The 18,988-nt window shown below is 37.3% G+C and overlaps 1 protein-coding gene across 3 annotated transcripts in view; it reads left to right on the forward strand.

The window, feature by feature from the left end:
• Positions 1-18,402, forward strand: part of PPP1R9A (protein phosphatase 1 regulatory subunit 9A) — a 155,940-nt gene extending 137,538 nt beyond the window's left edge. The window contains exons 14-20 of one of the 3 annotated variants that reach the window (XM_064506081.1): positions 578-665; positions 762-839; positions 4,306-4,504; positions 7,195-7,314; positions 9,232-9,255; positions 10,501-10,683; positions 11,694-18,402. In XM_064506081.1, coding sequence (XP_064362151.1) covers positions 578-665; positions 762-839; positions 4,306-4,504; positions 7,195-7,314; positions 9,232-9,255; positions 10,501-10,683; positions 11,694-11,906 — 905 coding nt within the window. In that variant the 3' untranslated portion in view covers positions 11,907-18,402. The remainder of the gene's footprint in view (positions 1-577; positions 666-761; positions 840-4,305; positions 4,505-7,194; positions 7,315-9,231; positions 9,256-10,500; positions 10,684-11,693) is intronic. The other 2 variants (XM_064506082.1, XM_064506083.1) reach the window with 2 other exon arrangements.
• Positions 18,403-18,988: the final 586 nt, after the last annotated feature.

An 18,988-nucleotide genomic window follows, 5' to 3' on the forward strand; every position in this document is an offset into this window, starting at 1 on the left:
AAATGTATTAACTAAGCTACATTTATTTTTTATTAAAATGGTTGATTAAATGTTCATTTTAACAAAGGTGTTCAAGCTAAACGGTTACTATACCCAGCACGTTCACCGTAAAAATTACCCTTTTCTCTAAAGTTCAGAAAGGGGTTTCAGCAAACATTTCTGAATTAAAGCATGTGTACCAAAGAAGTTCCGTAAAAGAAAAATAAACTCTTACTGCTAAGTTTAGAAGTGGATTCACTCTGATATTTCTCTGTTAGCCTCGTGTTGTTTGTCTTGCTATACATTCTCTCACTAAAACACAGCGAAAATAACCTTTTTCTTTTTTGTTAATTAAAATAAGCTTTCTTTATGTGTATTTTCAAATTCTGAAACTTTTTATTTATTTTAGTTTCTTTTCACACCATCTTCTTAAAAATGAGAAGACCTCACTTAATTAAATCATGTACTCACACACGTACACATGTGTATCTGATTATGAACAGATAAACAAACTATTCTGGATGGAAAGTGGAGTAGCTGTCAGTAGCAGTTAGAAATAATAATAATGTCTGTTCTCCCATGTACAAATGTATCCTAGATGTTGCCACATGTGCCCAGGCAGCAAGAACAACTAGCCCTACTTTGGGGCAGGCAGAAAAACTAAAGCGAAAACTTGCAGATCTTGGGTAAGCATTTTGTTATTTAAAATATTTTTTTTTATTGAAAGGAATTGAAAGTAAAATTTCAGAGGTGCTTTCTGATGTTTTCTAATATTGTTGTAGGGCTCCCTTGAGAAGGAGTTCAAACAAGGGGAAGAAGCGGAAAGAGAAAGAAGCTATTAGGGTGACCTGTGGCAATAGGTATGGGTAAAAGATTGAAGATGCAAGAAATGTTATGCCAAAAACACTGGAAAAACTGAATCATCCTAGCAGATGAAAACATTAACAATCCTTCTTATAAATAAGTTTTAGGCTTTGAGGCCAACTTCTGATCTTACAAACTTAAATTTTTTAACAAACAGAAAACTAACAAATAATCTAATAGGACTTGAAGGCTTATGATATCCAGTGCCAGTACTACTATTGCATCCACTGATGGGATTTGCAGAGGTAGGTTGTTAGAGCTGGTCTACAAGATGCACATGTAGAGGGTTAATAACACCCTTGATCCAGATACCTTGACACAATCGTGCACAGTTTTGAAAAAAGCCCCCAATGTGAGGATGGGCAGCAGGCCTTCACAGCAGCTTTGCTGTACCCACTTCATAAATTTATTCAGAAGGGTTTGTTTCTGAAAAAGAATATCATAAATTGAAAGAATACCAGGAAAATGCTGGCTGGATTGGCCATGTCAACAGCTGTCAGGAAGAGAATTGTGAGCTGCTTGTGAGATCTTATGAGACAGCATCTCCAGCATCTGGACTCTAAATAAATAAATGAACATTCAAAATGCCAGACAGCAGTCTTTTCTGTAAAAGCTACTGTAAATTTTTATTGAAGGTCTGTCCCCATGTACTGCGAGTCCAACAAGATCCCAGCTCAGGGCAGTGAGATCTGGTTCCAGGTACAAAAGACAGGCATTCAATTAAATGTCAGAAATGCCGAGCAAACGCGATACATCCTAGAAAGTCTAAAAAGGACGTATCAACTCCAGAACTCGCCGAACATAAAATAATGCAAAAGAAAACCTACACCATAAAAGAGCAATCTAAGTAAGCAAACTTTGAATGGACTTGGAAAAACTTTGTGATTGAAAACCAGTGTGTAACAATTTGTGGAGTCTTGCTTATATTCTAATATACAGACGCACAGTGACAACTATAATACGTAGTTCCTTAAAATCGTAGAAACAAAAGAAACCTGACTTCTGACTTAGCCCTTCAGGCACACTTTACTGAATTACAGTGTTCTACCTCAGCATACATTTGTATTCTTCAAATACCTGGCAAAATCCTTAGTGCATTTTAGTCACCTCTGTGCTGGGGTCAGTAAAACTGTATCAGTTTGTGCCATTGGTGTATCTGCTTATCATGTGCCCTGTAATTAGTAATATTCATTGCTGTGTTTCCGTAGTGAAAGAAAGAGATTTGTAAAAACAAGTTTTCTGCACTTGTGTGTGTCTCTAAGGCAGCTGGTGTCCTTAGTGCTCCCAGGTAGCATTTAAATATCAAGATAGAGGGAGGAAAATAGGAATATATACTTGTTTGTAAGAAGCAGACGGTATGAAACTTGGTATGTTCTTATACCAACATAGTTAATATGTTATCTACTGGACTTCACAGATGTCTGTATCTTTCTTAGAGGAAAACAGATCTCAGAGTAGAAAGATCAGTTGCTTACTTGACCATACAATGAATCAGTAATTTGTATTATTTGTTTGTTAGCTTTTTATTTTCTCAACTGATTTTTTCTGAGCTTGGATACAGATATTGAAAACAAAGCTTAATACTGTTTTCAACCTCAGAACTAGTAAGCATTTATAATTCTCACTGTGCTGAAACTGGAGTGTGAATACTGCAGTATAACTTTTTAAAGACTAGTCGTCATTTCCTTTGTTACTTACTCTAAATAATTTGCCTCTGAAGAAATGTGAGGATGCTTTCTGTACAGCCCAGAGCTGAATAAGCTCTTTGAAAAAAGGAAGATGATGATCAAAAGACAACATCCTATTATAATTTTTTATGTCCGTTAGAGCGACTGATTGATGCCGTATTAATCATGTTGTCAGATGGATATTCCATGCGTTATTTTGACATTGCCAAAAAATAGTACTGAGATATGTAGAAGAAAATCCTGGGTTATTCCTTGAGACTATTACTAATGTTACCTAAATAAAAAATACCCACATTTCAGTAGAAAGAGTAGAAAGCATATATTCCCCTGCATGGGGATAAGTGATTTGGGCAACATCATTCTTTATTTTTTCTACTTTCAAGCAAGATCTGAGCTTGGGAGAGGAGTGTGGGTCTGAGTCAGATAGATCTACCTTTCTTTGTGCAGCCAAAAGGGGACCCTATGATAACCTAAGTTTCTTCATACTTGAAGATGAAGTTGAAGGTGGGATGGAGTAAATATTATTTTACCATATTAAAAGTGCTTCAACAGTAGTTTACTGTGCAGAGTGCTGAGGAATTTCATTTTAGGATATAGTTATAGGTGCTTTGCAAGTGTTAGGAATGCATCTGGAGTTTCATTAGTTCAAAGACACTTCTCCAAGCAACTTAAACTCAACCTTAGGATCTAAGTAGTGTTTAAATTAAGACAAATGAAAAATCATCGGCAAAATTGTATATGCATGTGAGAGAAGTATGGCTGTTTGAAATGGTAGGCTGTAAGTATCTGGCAGATACAGATTAAATACAGAGAAGAGGCTTCTCAATATACAGAGCTAGTATAGAGTTATATATACATTAATAATATGTATGTTGTTAATAACATATATATGTTAATAATGATTTAGAAGCTGTCCAGAAGGCAGAAGTTGAGGGAGACTTACATAATTGTATTTTACTGTTGGCTGCTAAGAGCGTTAGAAATTTCAGGCCCTGAAACAGGCTTTATTAACATGAATATATAAATTGATATAAATAATACATAAAATTGTATATAGAGAATGTGATGTTTTCATAAATTCTTTGGGACAGATACACTGACTAGTTATTTTTAGTTTGCATACTGTATGGTTGACGTGATGGAAATACTTAATAATTTAGGCATTTTGTTTTGTAACTGTTAGGTTTCCTTGATCACATTATCCACTGCAATATTACAAGGAGCAAAGCTGATAATATTACATAGGCAATTCTTTCTTTTTTTTCTATATGCATGTTTTTAAAATCAAGTTCTCTATCACTATTTATCTGTTGTATCAAAGGACCATCTACATAGATGGGCACAAGTGCACAGTTCATTCTGCCTGTGCTCCAGTCCAAGCCAGACCTGTCTGGAAACCGGAACCTGCTTGGGTCAGTGCTGGGTCTAATCTGTTTAATCATGCTGAGATACCCCTGTGGCTCTGAAACGTACCAACACAGCTGCGTGGCTTCTGGACTGGAGCTGGTTCACATCCAAGCAGTGGGAGTACAGGCATTTTGAGCTGGTTTCTGTGTCTGTTTGTTGGGTAGATGTCACCCGAGAGAGCTTGAGTTTAAAATAAACCATCAAACAAACCTTTTTCTTCATTTGTTGAAAGATATTTTAAGGATGTCATTACAAGCTGCCTGCCATTGTGTTCCTCAGTCACAGTTACACAGAATGTTGCTGTTTACCTCTTTAGATTTTTTATTTTATACTCTAACACAAATTCCTGCTTCTTTCTCTTAAACAGGACCACCAGAGAGATGCTGCAGAAATCAGCAAACACTAAATGTTTACTAGAACGATCCTCCTCTCTCCCATACCGTGTACCATTCACATGGTATGGAGAGAGTAGCAAGGGATCCAATTCTTCTAGCAACCTGCCATCACCTACCAGCTCAACTGAACCTTCTTCTGAAAATAAAAGTCCAGCTAAAAAAGGGGCAAAGGTAGAAAATAAAAACTACCTTATTCCCACTGTGTTGAGTGGCACAATTGGCTTAATGTTTCTGGAGAAAGAAAAGGCCAATATGTTAATACTACAATAAACGGCGCATGGTGTTCATTGTGCAGTAAAAGCTCATTTGAACAGCACATTTCTATCACCGTACCACATTCCACATTCTACCTTTATACTCTGTCTTTTTCTTAATGTACATTAATTCAGTAAAGTGGCTGTGGTGTGCTGTACTGTACCAAAAACAAGTGGTACCAGTGGAAATTAGCATTTGGATCCACAGAACAAATGCTAGATTTGTGTATTCTATTGTAGATATTTTTCTGCATCCTTCCGGACTGAATACCTACCCATGTTTATAAATGAGATGTTTGCAAGTCTAGACATGTTGTACGCTGTCAGTCATTTGCCTTCTTCTCCCCCAATAATGAAATCTTGTCATGCATGCTAGAAGTTGGACTTAATTCCATATATGAAGATCCTCGAACTAAAAGTATGAACTATTACAATTTAATACATCTGTGTGATTCCTTCCCATGTGCATGAATGTTTCAGTATGTAACTCATTAAATAACCCTTAGTTACAGTAATATACTTAGCTTTTTTATGTTGTTTATTTTCATTTCTGTAAGATATTTATCTGCCTGTATCTTTTTACAGCTTTGAGCAAATTACTTTTTATATTGCTCTGGAAAAGAAACAGAAATGGTTCTGATCCTTATATTCACAAATTTGAGTCATAATCAGAAATCCGATCTCTCCTTCTCCTACAAGAGACACACATGCATACACATAATAGCAGTTTTCACAGGCATTTTTTATGCTTTTGGTGCCATGAGCTCTAAGTGTCTTACTTCTGCTGTGCACCAGCAAGCTGTTCGAGATCGCAGTTGTGATATGAAAAAAGGTTACATTGCGTTATGTGCTAGGGAGAGCAACACAAGATTGACCAGTCTAAATCAAACTGATCGAGAGGACTACAGACAAATTCTCTGAAGGTTAAAAATAAACTAATCCATTACCTGGGTTCTTTTTAGAAGAAAGATGAGTGTTAGACATGTAGATCCTATTCCTGCCTTTAAACAAACATTTTGTAAAAATAACTTTCAATTGGGGAGAAAAGCCAACCCTTTTAGAGTTATTATTAGATTGGTAAGGTAGTTTTATTTTGTTCTTCATCCTGCTCCCTCATTACTATTTTTAGCAGGCCTTGGCTATCTTGGTTTTTTTTCCGCAGACATTTTAAAAGACTAAAATGAATCAAGACTGATGCTTAAACAGGATGAAAGAACAGTCAGAGTATTTAAAAAAAAAGAAAGAGAGATTCACACTGCAGGAAGTAGAACTGTAAAGCTCCTTGCCTACAAATGCTGTGGAGGCCAAAGTTTACTTACAAGGAAGGCTGCTCAGGTGTCCTACTCTGTAAAGAAGTGGGAAAAGCAGAACAGTAATTGTAAAAGTAGATATGAGAAAACTGAGCACAAAAGCTTTTTGATGTTCTCTGTAAAGTTTGTAAGCTCTTAAGCGAACAGTATCTTCACTGCAATTAAGGTTTTTAAAGCACAGTGTGATGTCGCTTTTCAGTGGGATTTCCAGCAAAACCAAGAGAATCAAGACTTGGTGTTCTTCCTGTTTTCAGAGGAGAGAGCTCAAATATCTCTTGGGAAATAAAATGATAAAACCATTATTTTTTTGTTTTCTTTTTGGTTTTGAATGGCATGGTATTTGGATCCATTTTTTTAAATTGAATATCAAAAGTGAATTGAATTTCCTATTCAACGAGATGTTAGATTAAAATAGACACCAGAGGTCTCAGCAGAGAGTAGAGGTCTCAATATAAACTATATTTTCAATTTAAATGGAATATTATGGTGTCCTCAATTTTTTTTTTTTTTGTTTTATTATTGTTCTCAGATCAGACTGTTTCACTCTAATGGAAAATGCTTGTTAATTGTTGTATTCTTCTGATGGTGATTTCACTTTATTCCTGGAAAAAGTGTGCATGCTTTTGCCATTTTTTTACTATGAAGTGTGATGTTTGTCATTACATGCTTGAGACAAAACAATGTTTGTTTTATGGTTTTTGTTTCAGTAAATAATATTTGATATCACAAGATCTCTTTTACATTCAATTCAATTTTTTTCTAAAGGTATAGATAAAGAGGAAAGATCCTTTCACTTTTCTAGGAGATGATTATTTGGGACTCAGAAATGGATTCACAGGATATTCTCCTTGTTATTTCAATAGCAGTTTTAACTTCTCTGTGATAATTAATCCTCTGTCCTAGTCTTTGTGCTGCTGCGTGTGCCTATGCTTGTCCTAAATATGTGAAGAACAGTAAAATGCTATTGATTAACCAGCGGAAGCAATAATTTAGCACCACAATGATAGCTGACATCTGTAAGGGAAGTCTGGAAATTGCTTACAAACCCTTCTGTTATTCATTGAGACATTAAGCTGGCAAAGATGTCTTATAAAATATGTAGTGGTAAAAATATTGCATATTCTATAAATCATTAACAATACTAAAGAGAAGCCTTCATCATCTATTTTCTCACTGGTCTGACGAATGATTGAAAGCACTCCTAAACTATGCCAGCTTGGAGAACAAAAAGCAAATTTCCCTTTTAGATACACATCTGAGATCATTTGTTCATTCTAACTCATCTTTTTCTCTGCAGAATTTCACATTCAACGATGACTTCAGTCCTAGCAGCACAAGTTCAGCTGATTTGAGTGGTTTAGGAGCAGAACCCAAAACCCCGGGTTTCTCGCACTCCTTAGCACTGTCATCAGATGAGGTATGCTGATGAAATTGTTTAAGGTGGAAAATAGTTTTTTTTCTCTCGTGCCATTTTTCTTGATAATTACTCAAATAATAAAAGGGGGGGGGGTAGGCAATAGAATAGGAGAAGAACCCATAATGGGAGACTGTAGTTTTTCTTCATGTAATAATCATTTGAAATAAAGCTCCTATGGTATTATCATAGGAAAGCAAAATGCTTTGAGTTTCCTACGAGGTGCTGTATCCTCACACATTTCAATACACTTTTCCTACATTTTAAATATGTACATGTGGACCTGTATACATGTACACTAAAATAGGCATAATTTAGACAATTTTGAGATAATAAAGATAAAGTATAGTTGACTAAATGTAGTTGAAATGTGAGGCCCCTTCACATAGACTAAAATTTACCCTGGTATATTAAAATGATAATGGCCTGTACATGCATCTTTTGTGTACTACCACACCTGAAAGTATATATAGTGATTAGCATGTTTATGTATTAATCCAGTTTGTGTTCTCTTTGTGCTTGCTTTGCTTATACCCAGTGGTCTGAATTCAGCTCTTTCAAACTAGATTTTAGTTTGAACAGTGATAGATAACGTGCAAAAGGTTTCATAATCCTATAAACGGGTGAGAGAATTGAATTGAATTGAATATGATATTTTGAAAATGTATCTCTAAAATATTAGCTTTGTAGCTGAACTGTCAGCGAAGCTGCAGAGTTTGACAATAGCTGATGATGCGTCCCATTGACTCAGGAAACCTGTGTCTTTTTTCTCCTACAAGCACTGAATAAGAACTTATTATTATTTACTTGCAGTTTGAGCCAGCATTTTTTCTAGAGAGGAAGAACTTGAAATACCTTTTGGCTTTTTTTTTTTTTTTTTTTTTTTTTGGTAACACTTAGGTTTGTTACTATTGCTGCCTGCATGTTTTGCATAGGTTTAAATAAAGACAGCTGTTCTGTGCAACCCCTGTTGCACTTACCAAAATGCAAGTCTACAAGACCAACTATTCTATAGAGATTACTTGCTGCAGATAATAAAGGACGGACATTTACAAGAACCACAGTACAGTAGTAGACAGGAGTCTGTATATTGTTTGAATTACTGAAAACAACCAAGTGATCATTTATTTAGTATTAATAATATCTTGACAACACATTTCAGTCTCTTACCATTTTTTTATTCCCATTGTATTATGTATTTTATTGTGACAATGCCCTATTTCTAGTGGTATTGAATTAAAAGTTTGAAAATGCTTCCATCTTGTTTGTTCAGCCTTCTACTTTGTCAGTTCTAAAATACCAAGTCTGAACAGGTCTACAAAAGTAAATGTGTCTTCTCTGTCTTCTGCTGTGTGCCAAACTGCAGCTTCTGATTGAGGCAGCGTGTCCAGTAAGAGCTGCAGTGGAAACCTACACAACTGCTCTTGCAGGGGGTTAAACTAGGGTTGCTCTTTAACCTTTGAGAGTGTATTGTTGCAAGCACTTCTCCTTCATTTCCACTTCTCTGGCAGATCTGACATAATTACTTGGAAGACACAAAAGAATGAAAAGGAAAGGGTGGGGGGGGAACCCAGTTCTTGGGCTTCGTACTCCTCTAATTAATGGGGTTTTGCTCTTGCAGTTAGAGGCATCAGCAAAGTTCCCATTGAAGGCAGCGTGTCAAGACCAGGAACTTCAAGGGGTTTTCTTTGGCACAGTCTCAGGCTTAGCTGCCAAATCATGTGTGTGTTGAGCTTTCAACATAACCTCTCTGCTTCTGGAAATAATTTTTTTTAAAGAAATCTCTTTGTTTTTGAGTAGCCATATCTGTTTGCAAATCTTGGTGCTGCCCTTGCCTGAACTCTTACATGCTGTTACATGTTCTGTATTTTGTTTCTATAATGCTTTTCTTTTCCATTTCTTTGTTGCTCCCTCACTCAGAGCCTGGATATGATTGATGATGAGGTGAGATACTAGTGAGCTGTTTGTGGTGAACTGTGTGACCATGGCGTGGCAATGTATTGTCTCATTTGCAGATTTACATTTCTTGTTTTACTATGCTGTGTGGCAAATCCCCTCGTTTAAGCACAATGTGCAGATGTCACTGGCTCCTCTCACCCTGTCTTCAGTTCTCCTCTCCTTCCTGCTAAGAGTTTTCAAGGCCAGAGCAAATTGCATTTTTTGTGGTATGTTGGAAGGTGAGAGGGGTCCATTTCAGACCAAATCCACAGGGCCAAGCGACAGCTGGACTGAGCTCATGCTGGCTTTAAGAGAAGGAAAAGATAGTGCTGGATGGGTCTTTTCCCCATCCCTAAGAAATGGACAGCCAGAAGCTTATAAAATAACATCTCTCAGCATCATTTAAACCAGTGCAAAAGCTGTTCTAGCGTAGGACAGCTGCTGCAGCCTGTAGCAGCTGCCTTGCTGACCAAAGGTTGAACAGAGTAGCTTTTGTTTCAGGCCCCTCTGGCATACCCCTGGGTGGAATGAAGTGACAGAGTGGAGGACACCAGGCTGGCTCCACCAGCTGTACAACACCCTGAGCCCCCAGCAGCCTCTCCTTATGCTGTTTTTGTGCAGTTTTCTCAGCAGCACAACATGTTCAGAAAAGGGCCAGGGCTGGGGGTTCTCTGTGTTTTCTTTACTGTTCCTCTATGTTGTCTCATAGTCTTCCACAGATGGTCTCACTGGCTATTTTATGTCATCACTTTGAACTTTAGAGTGGTTTTCTGAGGGCTTTTTTTTTCCCTGAATTTCATGTCTTGTAGCTTAAACACACCCTAGAGATCTGTGAATGCACCTGGAAAGTGGAATGCAGAATCCCCTGAATCCTTTAGAAATGCTCTAACTTGAAGGATTAAAATCTCAAGAGGGAATGGGAGCATACCTGTATTGAATTGTGCCACACAGCCGTTTCAGTCCCTGTTTGGATTAAAAGGAATGACAGTTCCTTTTTCTTCTTCTATTTATAAATAGACAAATATATATAAATTTATAAATATTTGTAAATAGAAGACTGTGTAGGTACTTTGTACCAATTCTTAGATAAACTGGATGGATACAGAGGAATATAATGGTGCAAAATTGTTAATAGAGCAGTATAAAGATGATACAGATACCTCTGCTCTGATGCTGATGGTTTGTACAGAAAAATGCTGTTACTAGTCAGTGTTACCCTTTTAATAATAATGCAGCATGTTTTTGTCACAGATCCTTGATGATGGACAGTCTCCTAAACACAGTCATTGTCAGAATCGTGCTGTTCAGGAGTGGAGCGTGCAGCAGGTTTCCCACTGGTTAATGAGCCTGAACCTTGAACAGTATGTTTCTGAATTCAGTGCCCAAAACATTAATGGGGAGCATCTCCTTCAACTGGATGGGAGTAAGCTCAAGGTAATTGACTGTCTCGACTTCAAGACTAACTGTATTATTTATTATCACTTCAGATTTTAAAGAAAGTAAGAATTCTGCAAGAAAATAGAGAAGCCCTGTGCATAGAATGATGACAGACTGGGATAATAAACACAGAGCCTGTAGCCACAGCATCACTTCACAAAATTCCCATATGTGTTTAGATTCGGAAGCCTCAGAAACAGAGGGTATTTGCTTTGTGAAAACTCTGGGTGTATATAATGTATCCACATTTGCATGCATTTATCATATAGCGGCATGTACAAGGGTATTTGCATGCACATATTTCTCATCCAGCTCTGTTTTGCAAGAGTGATTCATAGAAGATAGTAAATAGAAACACACCAGAAGTAGCTACTGAAAAATGGATTACCGTGATACTGAGGTTAAGTTGGACAGCAATTGTGCAATGTGAGAGCTAGATACAGTTTTGATACATGAAGTATATATCGTTTATTGCAGTGGAAATATGAGCCTGCTTTTCTCAATAACAATTTCAGATAGGAGTTGTGGACTGCTTAGCACATCTGAAAGTCAGAGGTCTGCTGTTTCAAGTTGGGAACCCTTCCATTATGAAATTTTATGCTGACTATTTCATTCACTCTAGGATTTTTACAAGAGTAAAAAGACTTTTGACCAAGGGACACCAGTAGGAATTGGGAAGTCATCTTCTGCGTAGACTTAGAAGACTTCAGTCAAATTGTTTAATCTTTCTATGCCACATTTGATCAATGAAATCAATATAGTAAAACTTTGGTTACAATGAGATGTAATTCTTTCGTATTCTAGAAGTGGAAAGTATGGAAAGTACTACAGAAGTATAAAATAATGTTACTTATACTTCAGTAATGTGTCTGAATCTATCTCAGATTTGCTTAGTTGTGATAGTCTTCTACTTAAGAAGAGTTAATATTAGAATATGAAAAAAATGGTGATAGATTAAAGCATATGAAATGCTGCTTCTTTTTTTAATTTGTTTTCCCCCATCTCAGGCTCTTGGTATGACATCTTCCCAGGACAGAGCAATCATTAAAAAGAAGCTAAAAGAAATGAAAACATCCATGGAGAAAGCTCGCAAAGCTCAAGAGAAAATGGAAAAGCAAAGGGAAAAGCTTAGGAAGAAGGAACAAGAGCAACTGCAGAGGAAATCAAAGAGAACAGACAAGACTTCATCAGATGCGACAGAGGGCACTAATGAGCAGTGATAAGCAGAACTACTACTATGTTAGTAATGTGGAGGCACTTCAAGGGAAGAGAAACTCTCGTCCAGTCCAGTGCCCCTTCAGCCTTCTTGTATTCATTACACAAGAGTATGTACACAGAAATGGGGCTATAAACAGAATGAGTAGGGAAATTTATATTGTGTAGTTTTATTTTCCTGCATATTCAGTTCACGCTCGTTATTGTTGCCATGCTAAACAACCCCAGACCCTCAGTTTGTTTTGTTGTTGTTGACAGCTAACAGATTTCATATTTGTGTGGCAGTGTTTCCTTCCAAACTGCTCTTCTCTATTGAGCTGTGTGTGTTTGGTCACTTCAGTACCCAGCAAGATGCTGAGGAGCATGGTCCACTGCTTCACGTGTGCTGAGTAGGATGGCCAGTCAGAATGACTGGTGAATGTTTATTCAGCTGAGTAAAAGGAGCTGTTCTCTCTCCAACAGAGCTGACTGAACTTTCTAGCTGGAATTTTGGCTTCTTTACAGTGTTTTGATACTCAGTTCTGTCTACTGGAATAAGTTTCATCTTGCATCGGTACCTTGAAGTGACGCTGCTCTGGAAATGCAACTGTTCAGTGACTTCTTATACACTGGATATAATGACAGGAGAGTCAGTATTGCCCCTGGGTAAAAGACAGGAGGTGAAACTCTTTCTGTTAATTGTACAATAGTTTAATCCAGGAAGGAGGCAAAGCCTTAAATGATTGTGTGGGTTTACACAGAAATCTGAGGATAACATTTATCCTTTAGATATGTGAGCAAGGGTGAATTTCTATCTAGAGCACACCAGATCTGTATAAATTTCATTGTGCTCCCAGTGTGTGTAGGCAACTTTCTTATAGCACACTCTGCTTTCTTTTTCATGTATTTTGAACAGGAAGCTGGATTTATTTTGCTCTGTTTTTTCAAGGAAAGCACCACATCTGCAGATTTGTTCTCCAATAAGCATTGGGAGAATAAGCTTTGTGCTGTGCTATTATGAAGCTATCAGTGGAAATGTTTATCAAACTCGAGTCTGTTAAAGACTTTTCAGTTTTTAAAGAAGTGCACTTTAAGAAGCGGAAGAAGAGGGATCCTGGTTAAAATAAAATTCAGTACATTGCTATTAAGGTCAATGCTACTATGGAGGTGAAGGTTACTAAATCCAAAGCTGCCATATATTAACTGTTTTGATTAGTGTGTTTAGCCCCACCAAAAATTGAATTTTTAGGCACAGACTGTAGAATGTTTAGATGATTTAACTGGTGGCTGTATTACATGCTTTCCCGGTATATGAGGCCATTGGTGAAGCCAGTGTGTAGTTTTTACTGTGACAGAAGCAAACAGTATATCTTGCACTGTATGATGTTACTGCCTCTTAAAATACTCAGTATTTCTTCAAAAGAATGGAAAGACAGCAGGCAAGTATCCACAATGAGAAGTTAAATGTATTACCTTGGTACTTTATAGTCAAAGCTAACTGTGTGGCAGCATTTATAGTTTAGGAACATCACTTCCCTTTCATGCGTTCTGGAAGTTGCAGTCTCCGTCTAGTCAGTCATGCTAACGTGCACATTGTTTAAGCTGTTGATGCAAAGTCAGAAACTTGAACTTAACAAATTGACAACCTAAAAATTCATTCCAAATATTGAATTCTTTTAAAGAAAATCTTTGTTTTAGTTGGGCTTGGCTTCCGTTCTGCACTTTGACATTCAGATTTTTGCCTGTAAAGCTCTCTGGAGCTCAGAGATTTGAGACAGTTGGGGTGCAATGTTTATAGTTAAATTTCTTAATATGGAATGTTAGGTTTTCAGTTTAATCGTAGTAGTTTTTTTGACATGTAAAATGATCTGTAAACTGATAGAGCCTAGTTCATTTAAAACTAATACACAACAGATCTGCTTAGTATTAGCTTTATTTTTCCCTCCACATCCAATTTCTGCACATTTCTGATGTATACTTTATTCATATATAAAAACGAAATTGTGGTAAAAGATACTTCCTGATATTTCTAAAGACTTGTGCTATTTTTCTTGAGATAAAGAGACCAGTGGCAAAAAAATATACCTGTTAGTGAAAATTCTGTATTGAAGTGAATCTTTCTGCACTCTTTGTAGGAGAAAAACTATACAAATGAGTAATAGGGGCTCTGTGAAACTAGCATTCAGTTATTTTAGGAGGTTATAGATTTATATACAAGCAAGAGAAGTTATCTGGAAGAAACTGGAAATTTAATATTTTAAATACAAAGTTGATAAATGCATTCAATGATGATTTTCTCTTTAAGTTATGTTTACATTACAGTAATGTTTTAAGTGATTGTATGTAATAATCTAAGGAAGTGTCCCTATTTTATTTTCTTCATTTTCTTAGAAACCTGAGCAGACTGCTTGGCATTATACGTTGAGTTTTCTTTCTTGCTGCTTAGAACAGTGCCTCGTTAATCTATTTGTAAATCAGGTTCTGATTCTGCAGAATAACTAATTTGACTTAAGTCCTTCAAGTATTCAGGGTTTTTTTATTGTTTTGTAGTAATGTTACTTTGTTATTCTCTGATTTTTTTTTAAAAAAACTAACTTAAAACGGTAACTTAGATTTAAAATAAAAGCATAAAATGCATATCAATTAACACCTGAAAACAGAGCAAACCAAGCAATGATGTCAAGAGTTTCACTCTTCCTTCTGTGATTGATAAAAGAGATTTATGTGGTTCCTTTTGTTAAGTATAGCAACTCAGTTTTGGGACATACAGAAATGTCACTGGATTACACATGTAAAGACCAGTGCAGTTTAAGACCTTTATTACTGTTCCATAAGATCTTTAAAGTTGTGTTGCGTTTTTTCCCCTTATATTCTGAAATGACGTATGAAACAGAAGATATGGATGTCTCTCATCATTCTCAATTTAAAACTTCCTGTAAAAAATACTAAGTCAGACTAATGTGTGTTTCAGGGTAAAAAGAAGAAGCAAACATCCCATGCTAAATGTCTGGAAAGACTTTCAGCTCACCTGCAAATGTATCAGTAAGCTACTTCTGCATCTTTGTTTTTGGAGTTAAAGCAGTTTTGCATATGCTGACTGGTCTCTTATAGCTGCCTTTAAACCTCTGTCCAGGCAGCTCGGTGTTTCTACTCTTCTAGCCATGCATCTGTGCCAGCTGCGCGCCTCACTGATCCTAGCTGGCTGTCAGTGTTGACTTCCCCTGTTACAGCTGGTAGCCACTTTTGTAAATTGTGGTTCTGCTCATATGGTTGAGTTACTGCCATGTGTACATACATCTATCTAGCTTATGACAGGGTGAAGAGATGAGCTGCAGTGAAGAAAGGAGAGTTAATAGGAAATGGGACTTTGAAAAAATAGAAAATAAAAGATGTAACATTGCTGGTTATTTTAGCCCTAAAAAAGCTAGTGTTTGCATTGAGATTCTGAAGAGAGTGGTGGCTCTTTGCTCTGTCCAAATCTGCCAAACATACTGACATTATTCACTTCTGCTGAGCATTTTGCTGTGGGTAGCTGCCTGCAGCCATGCATCATGAGCATTAAAACTCCTAATTAGGTTTCAGTCTGCCTGGGCAGATTGGGATGGGGGAGCGAGGAGCCCAACCTGTTCTGTGCAGTGCACAGTAGCATTGCTCACTGGTGCTTGCATTTCACCCACCCATCTGAGCAGCTCTGGTGGGAGTCTCTGTTAGCAGAGCCTGTTCTAGATCATAGGTTAGCATAAAACAGTGGAACAAAAGCCCATAACGAAGTGCTGAACAGAGCTAGGAAATGTTTGTATCTCAGTGTACACAAATGCTTTTGCAGTTTTTTTTCTTTTTTTTTTTTTTTTTTTTTTTTTTTTTTTTTTTTTTTGCAAAGACATCTGTTGTGCCATGACTCTAGTCTGCTGCAGGGATGCAACAAGAACTGAGTTTATACAAGAATTACTGTGCAGCCTTCCTCGGCAGCTTGCCAGCCCTTGACTCTCCCTGACATTCAGAGATGCTTGACCCTGAGCAATGCGGGGTCCTAATACTTCAGCTGCATCAAAGCAACCGCAACCTCTTGAGCTGCTTCACCTTCACCTCCTGGCCCACAGGCTGTTAGGTAAGAGGTGGGCAATGTTGCGTACTGATGTTTGAGGATGAATTGGTTTCCACTTAAAGTCAGTGAAAGAAATCCCACGTTTATTAGTAGTGCAGAATCCAGCCCTGCTGTAGGAAGGCTGATCCATAACTGTGTATGGCCAAGAAGTACCATTCTGGGTACCCTCACAACACCAAAAAAAGTTTGCACACATTCAGCTGTTGTTCTTTGAAAATTTGCAGTGCAGTCTGTACTGTTTGTTACTGCTGGAGTTTAAGGAAGGTTTGCAAGAATAAAGTCATGTGTTAATTTCTTAGTAGTGTATTTACAGATAGAGAATATTGTCATGTCAAAGAGAAAACGAAACCTGATGTTGCTCTTTTTTTTTTAGGTGTGGCTTCTTGCCCTGCAACATCATCAAATGTAGTGATAGAGGGGCTGGGCCCTTTTAGCAGCACTTCCCTCATTCCATGCTCTCCCTCACTTTAAAACCTCAGGAAACCTGTGCTGTGGTCCTTAAACACTGAAAGAAATGGATGTTTGAAAAAAGCAGGCACATGTTTGATTAACTTATAAGTCTTTAACAGTTGAAACGGGCAAAGTGCACAAAGCAGTTAGATGGTTTTGGTTTAGTTTTGTTAAATTAGTGACTGAGAATAATGAAATAAATCAGTCTTTCTAGAAAGGAAAATGTTTAAGTGGTGGGGTTTGTGGCTTGAGTCTTTAAATAAATACAGCTGGTTTTGTGTGTGTGCATACATTTGTACATACACAGATTTTCATACAGATTTACACTGCATTGAGATTAGTAGCAGTGAGTATGTGGGTAACTGTGAGTTACAGGGCTGTAGGCACATAAGCTACACATCAAAGGGTCCTGATACTACGAAGAAACTCAGAAGAGCTAAGCGCTAGCAATTGGTCTCGCCAGCGTGCTCCCCCTTAGCTGTGCTGACAGCGTTACTCACTGTTTTTTTGTAATGTTTTATGTATTTGACAGATCAGAAGATTTTAAAGTTTTGTTAAAACCATATACAGAATTGTCTTCTGTGTGTCTTTCTCCATGTTGTCCTCTCTTTGTTTTTTGGCAGGATTGATTTATTAGAGTGTTAGTATTTTAGGAAATTTTTTTTTTATGTATTTTGTAAGCCTAACTTTGATTTTTGTTGGAGTGTTTTGGGCAGCTCGTTATTGAGCAGGATTGCAAGTGGTATCGGAAGTGACCTATCCAATGAGCCCAGTTGACTGTAGGTCATTTGCAAGTTGCACAGTCCTTTTGGTTAACCTCCTGTATGTATTTTAATTCTGTTCCTTTCCATCTGTAAAACTGTGTGATTTTTTTTTTCAAAGCTGTGACACCACAGCTATGACATTGAGCCCTCCAATTCCTCCTCATAAAATGAGTTTTCTGTCACTGACTGGCAGTGGGACTGGTACCTTTGTATCGGCATTGGGTAATGACTCAAAAGGTGTGCCCTAGTGGAAGATTTGGCTTTAGTGCTGGGTGCTGCCTCTTTCTTCGGAAGTTTGGACTCTTGGGAAGTGGTCGTTTGGTTTATGAAACCCGCTCTTCTGAGTTGGGAAGGGTTTTTTTTGTTTGTTTTTTGGTTTTTTTTTTTCCCCTCCAGACTGAGGAGATGAGATGAGGAGGGCCAGCAGCTCAGATGAGTCCCAGCTGAATAACCAAGGAGCCTTAGGCTGGTGCCATGGATGACTGTGACACCAGCGGAGCAGGCTCAGGCCCCAGCGATGGAGAGTTCAAAGGAAGCAGGGAGCACAGGGCATCAACCGTAACAAATAAACAGGCCATTCTAAAATGGGGAATGCACAGTGAACCGCTCTTCTAACTACATGTACTCTCCCTTACACATTTGCTGTCTTAACTACTGCGTATGTATATTCCAGTTGTGTTGCAATGGTAACTCACTGGTAACTGAGAAGTGTTACAAATATTGCTAGAAGACCAGGCAGCTAAAAGACTAAAATGCACTGTGCTCACTGTAAAAATTGGCTTCTTGTTTCTCTTTATATGATAGGAGGAGGTCGTTGTGCTTCTTTTTTTTTATTTTAGAGCTCAAATGTATATGAAGTGCATGTTATTCTGAAGTTTTTGTTTGTACATCTTGCTGTCTAACCATCTGCATGGAAGACACAGTAGTGCCATGTCTGAGCTTGTTCTCTTGTGCTTGGTTAATATGAACTTCTCTAGATTGTTGAGTTTTCCCAAAAAACAACATTCTTTAATATTTAGTTATTTGGAGGCATCGAAATAAAAAAAAAAAACATGGTGGCCCTTTGTTTTCTTACAGTTTCAATACAAACAAGAAAAGCCTTGTGGTTTAAAGTTAATTTGTTAGTGTAAATAAATTTCTTGCCAATGAGTATTATTGTTGTTAGACAACGAATGCAATAAAACGAGAAATCCTGAATCTTTATTAGAATTTGTATCGAGTCCTCACTCTCCTACTTATTTGTTGGTCATTCCAGAAGTAATAATAAATTGTAAGCACGACTGGACAGCTGCTGCATGTCTTAGAGCCTTGCCCACTTTTTCTTTCCTTCTGCTTAGTGCTGAAGATTATTTTAATCCCAGCTGTTAGGCAAAATAGTGTGATACATGGACCTCAGACTGGATCCCACTTACAGTCTATTATTATGTAAAAAGAAATAATAAAAAAAAATAGAGCAAGGAAAGAGAATGGCCATTTTCTTAATGTGGGGATAAAATGTAGCATGCAGTTGTTTGTTATGACCATGTAAAAATAGGCTACCTTCACATTGCTGTTAGTCCATGTTTTTTTGTGGTTTAAAGACAGCTGCATTAGTTTTGATATGTAGAACATTTTATTATTTTATACTCAGGTATAGATTAGTTGTAATTGCAGTGGCCATTTCATAGATTCAAAATACAGCAGGCCTTGTGCTGAACACATTTAATGTATCTTTAGTATTTATTTTTATTTATTCTATTTTAGCAAAGCATTAAATTAGGGAGCAACAAAAGGCCCAGACTCTCCAATT

Source organism: Dromaius novaehollandiae, chromosome 2, assembly GCF_036370855.1.
Source record: "Dromaius novaehollandiae isolate bDroNov1 chromosome 2, bDroNov1.hap1, whole genome shotgun sequence".
NCBI classification, from domain to species: Eukaryota; Metazoa; Chordata; class Aves; order Casuariiformes; family Dromaiidae; genus Dromaius; species Dromaius novaehollandiae.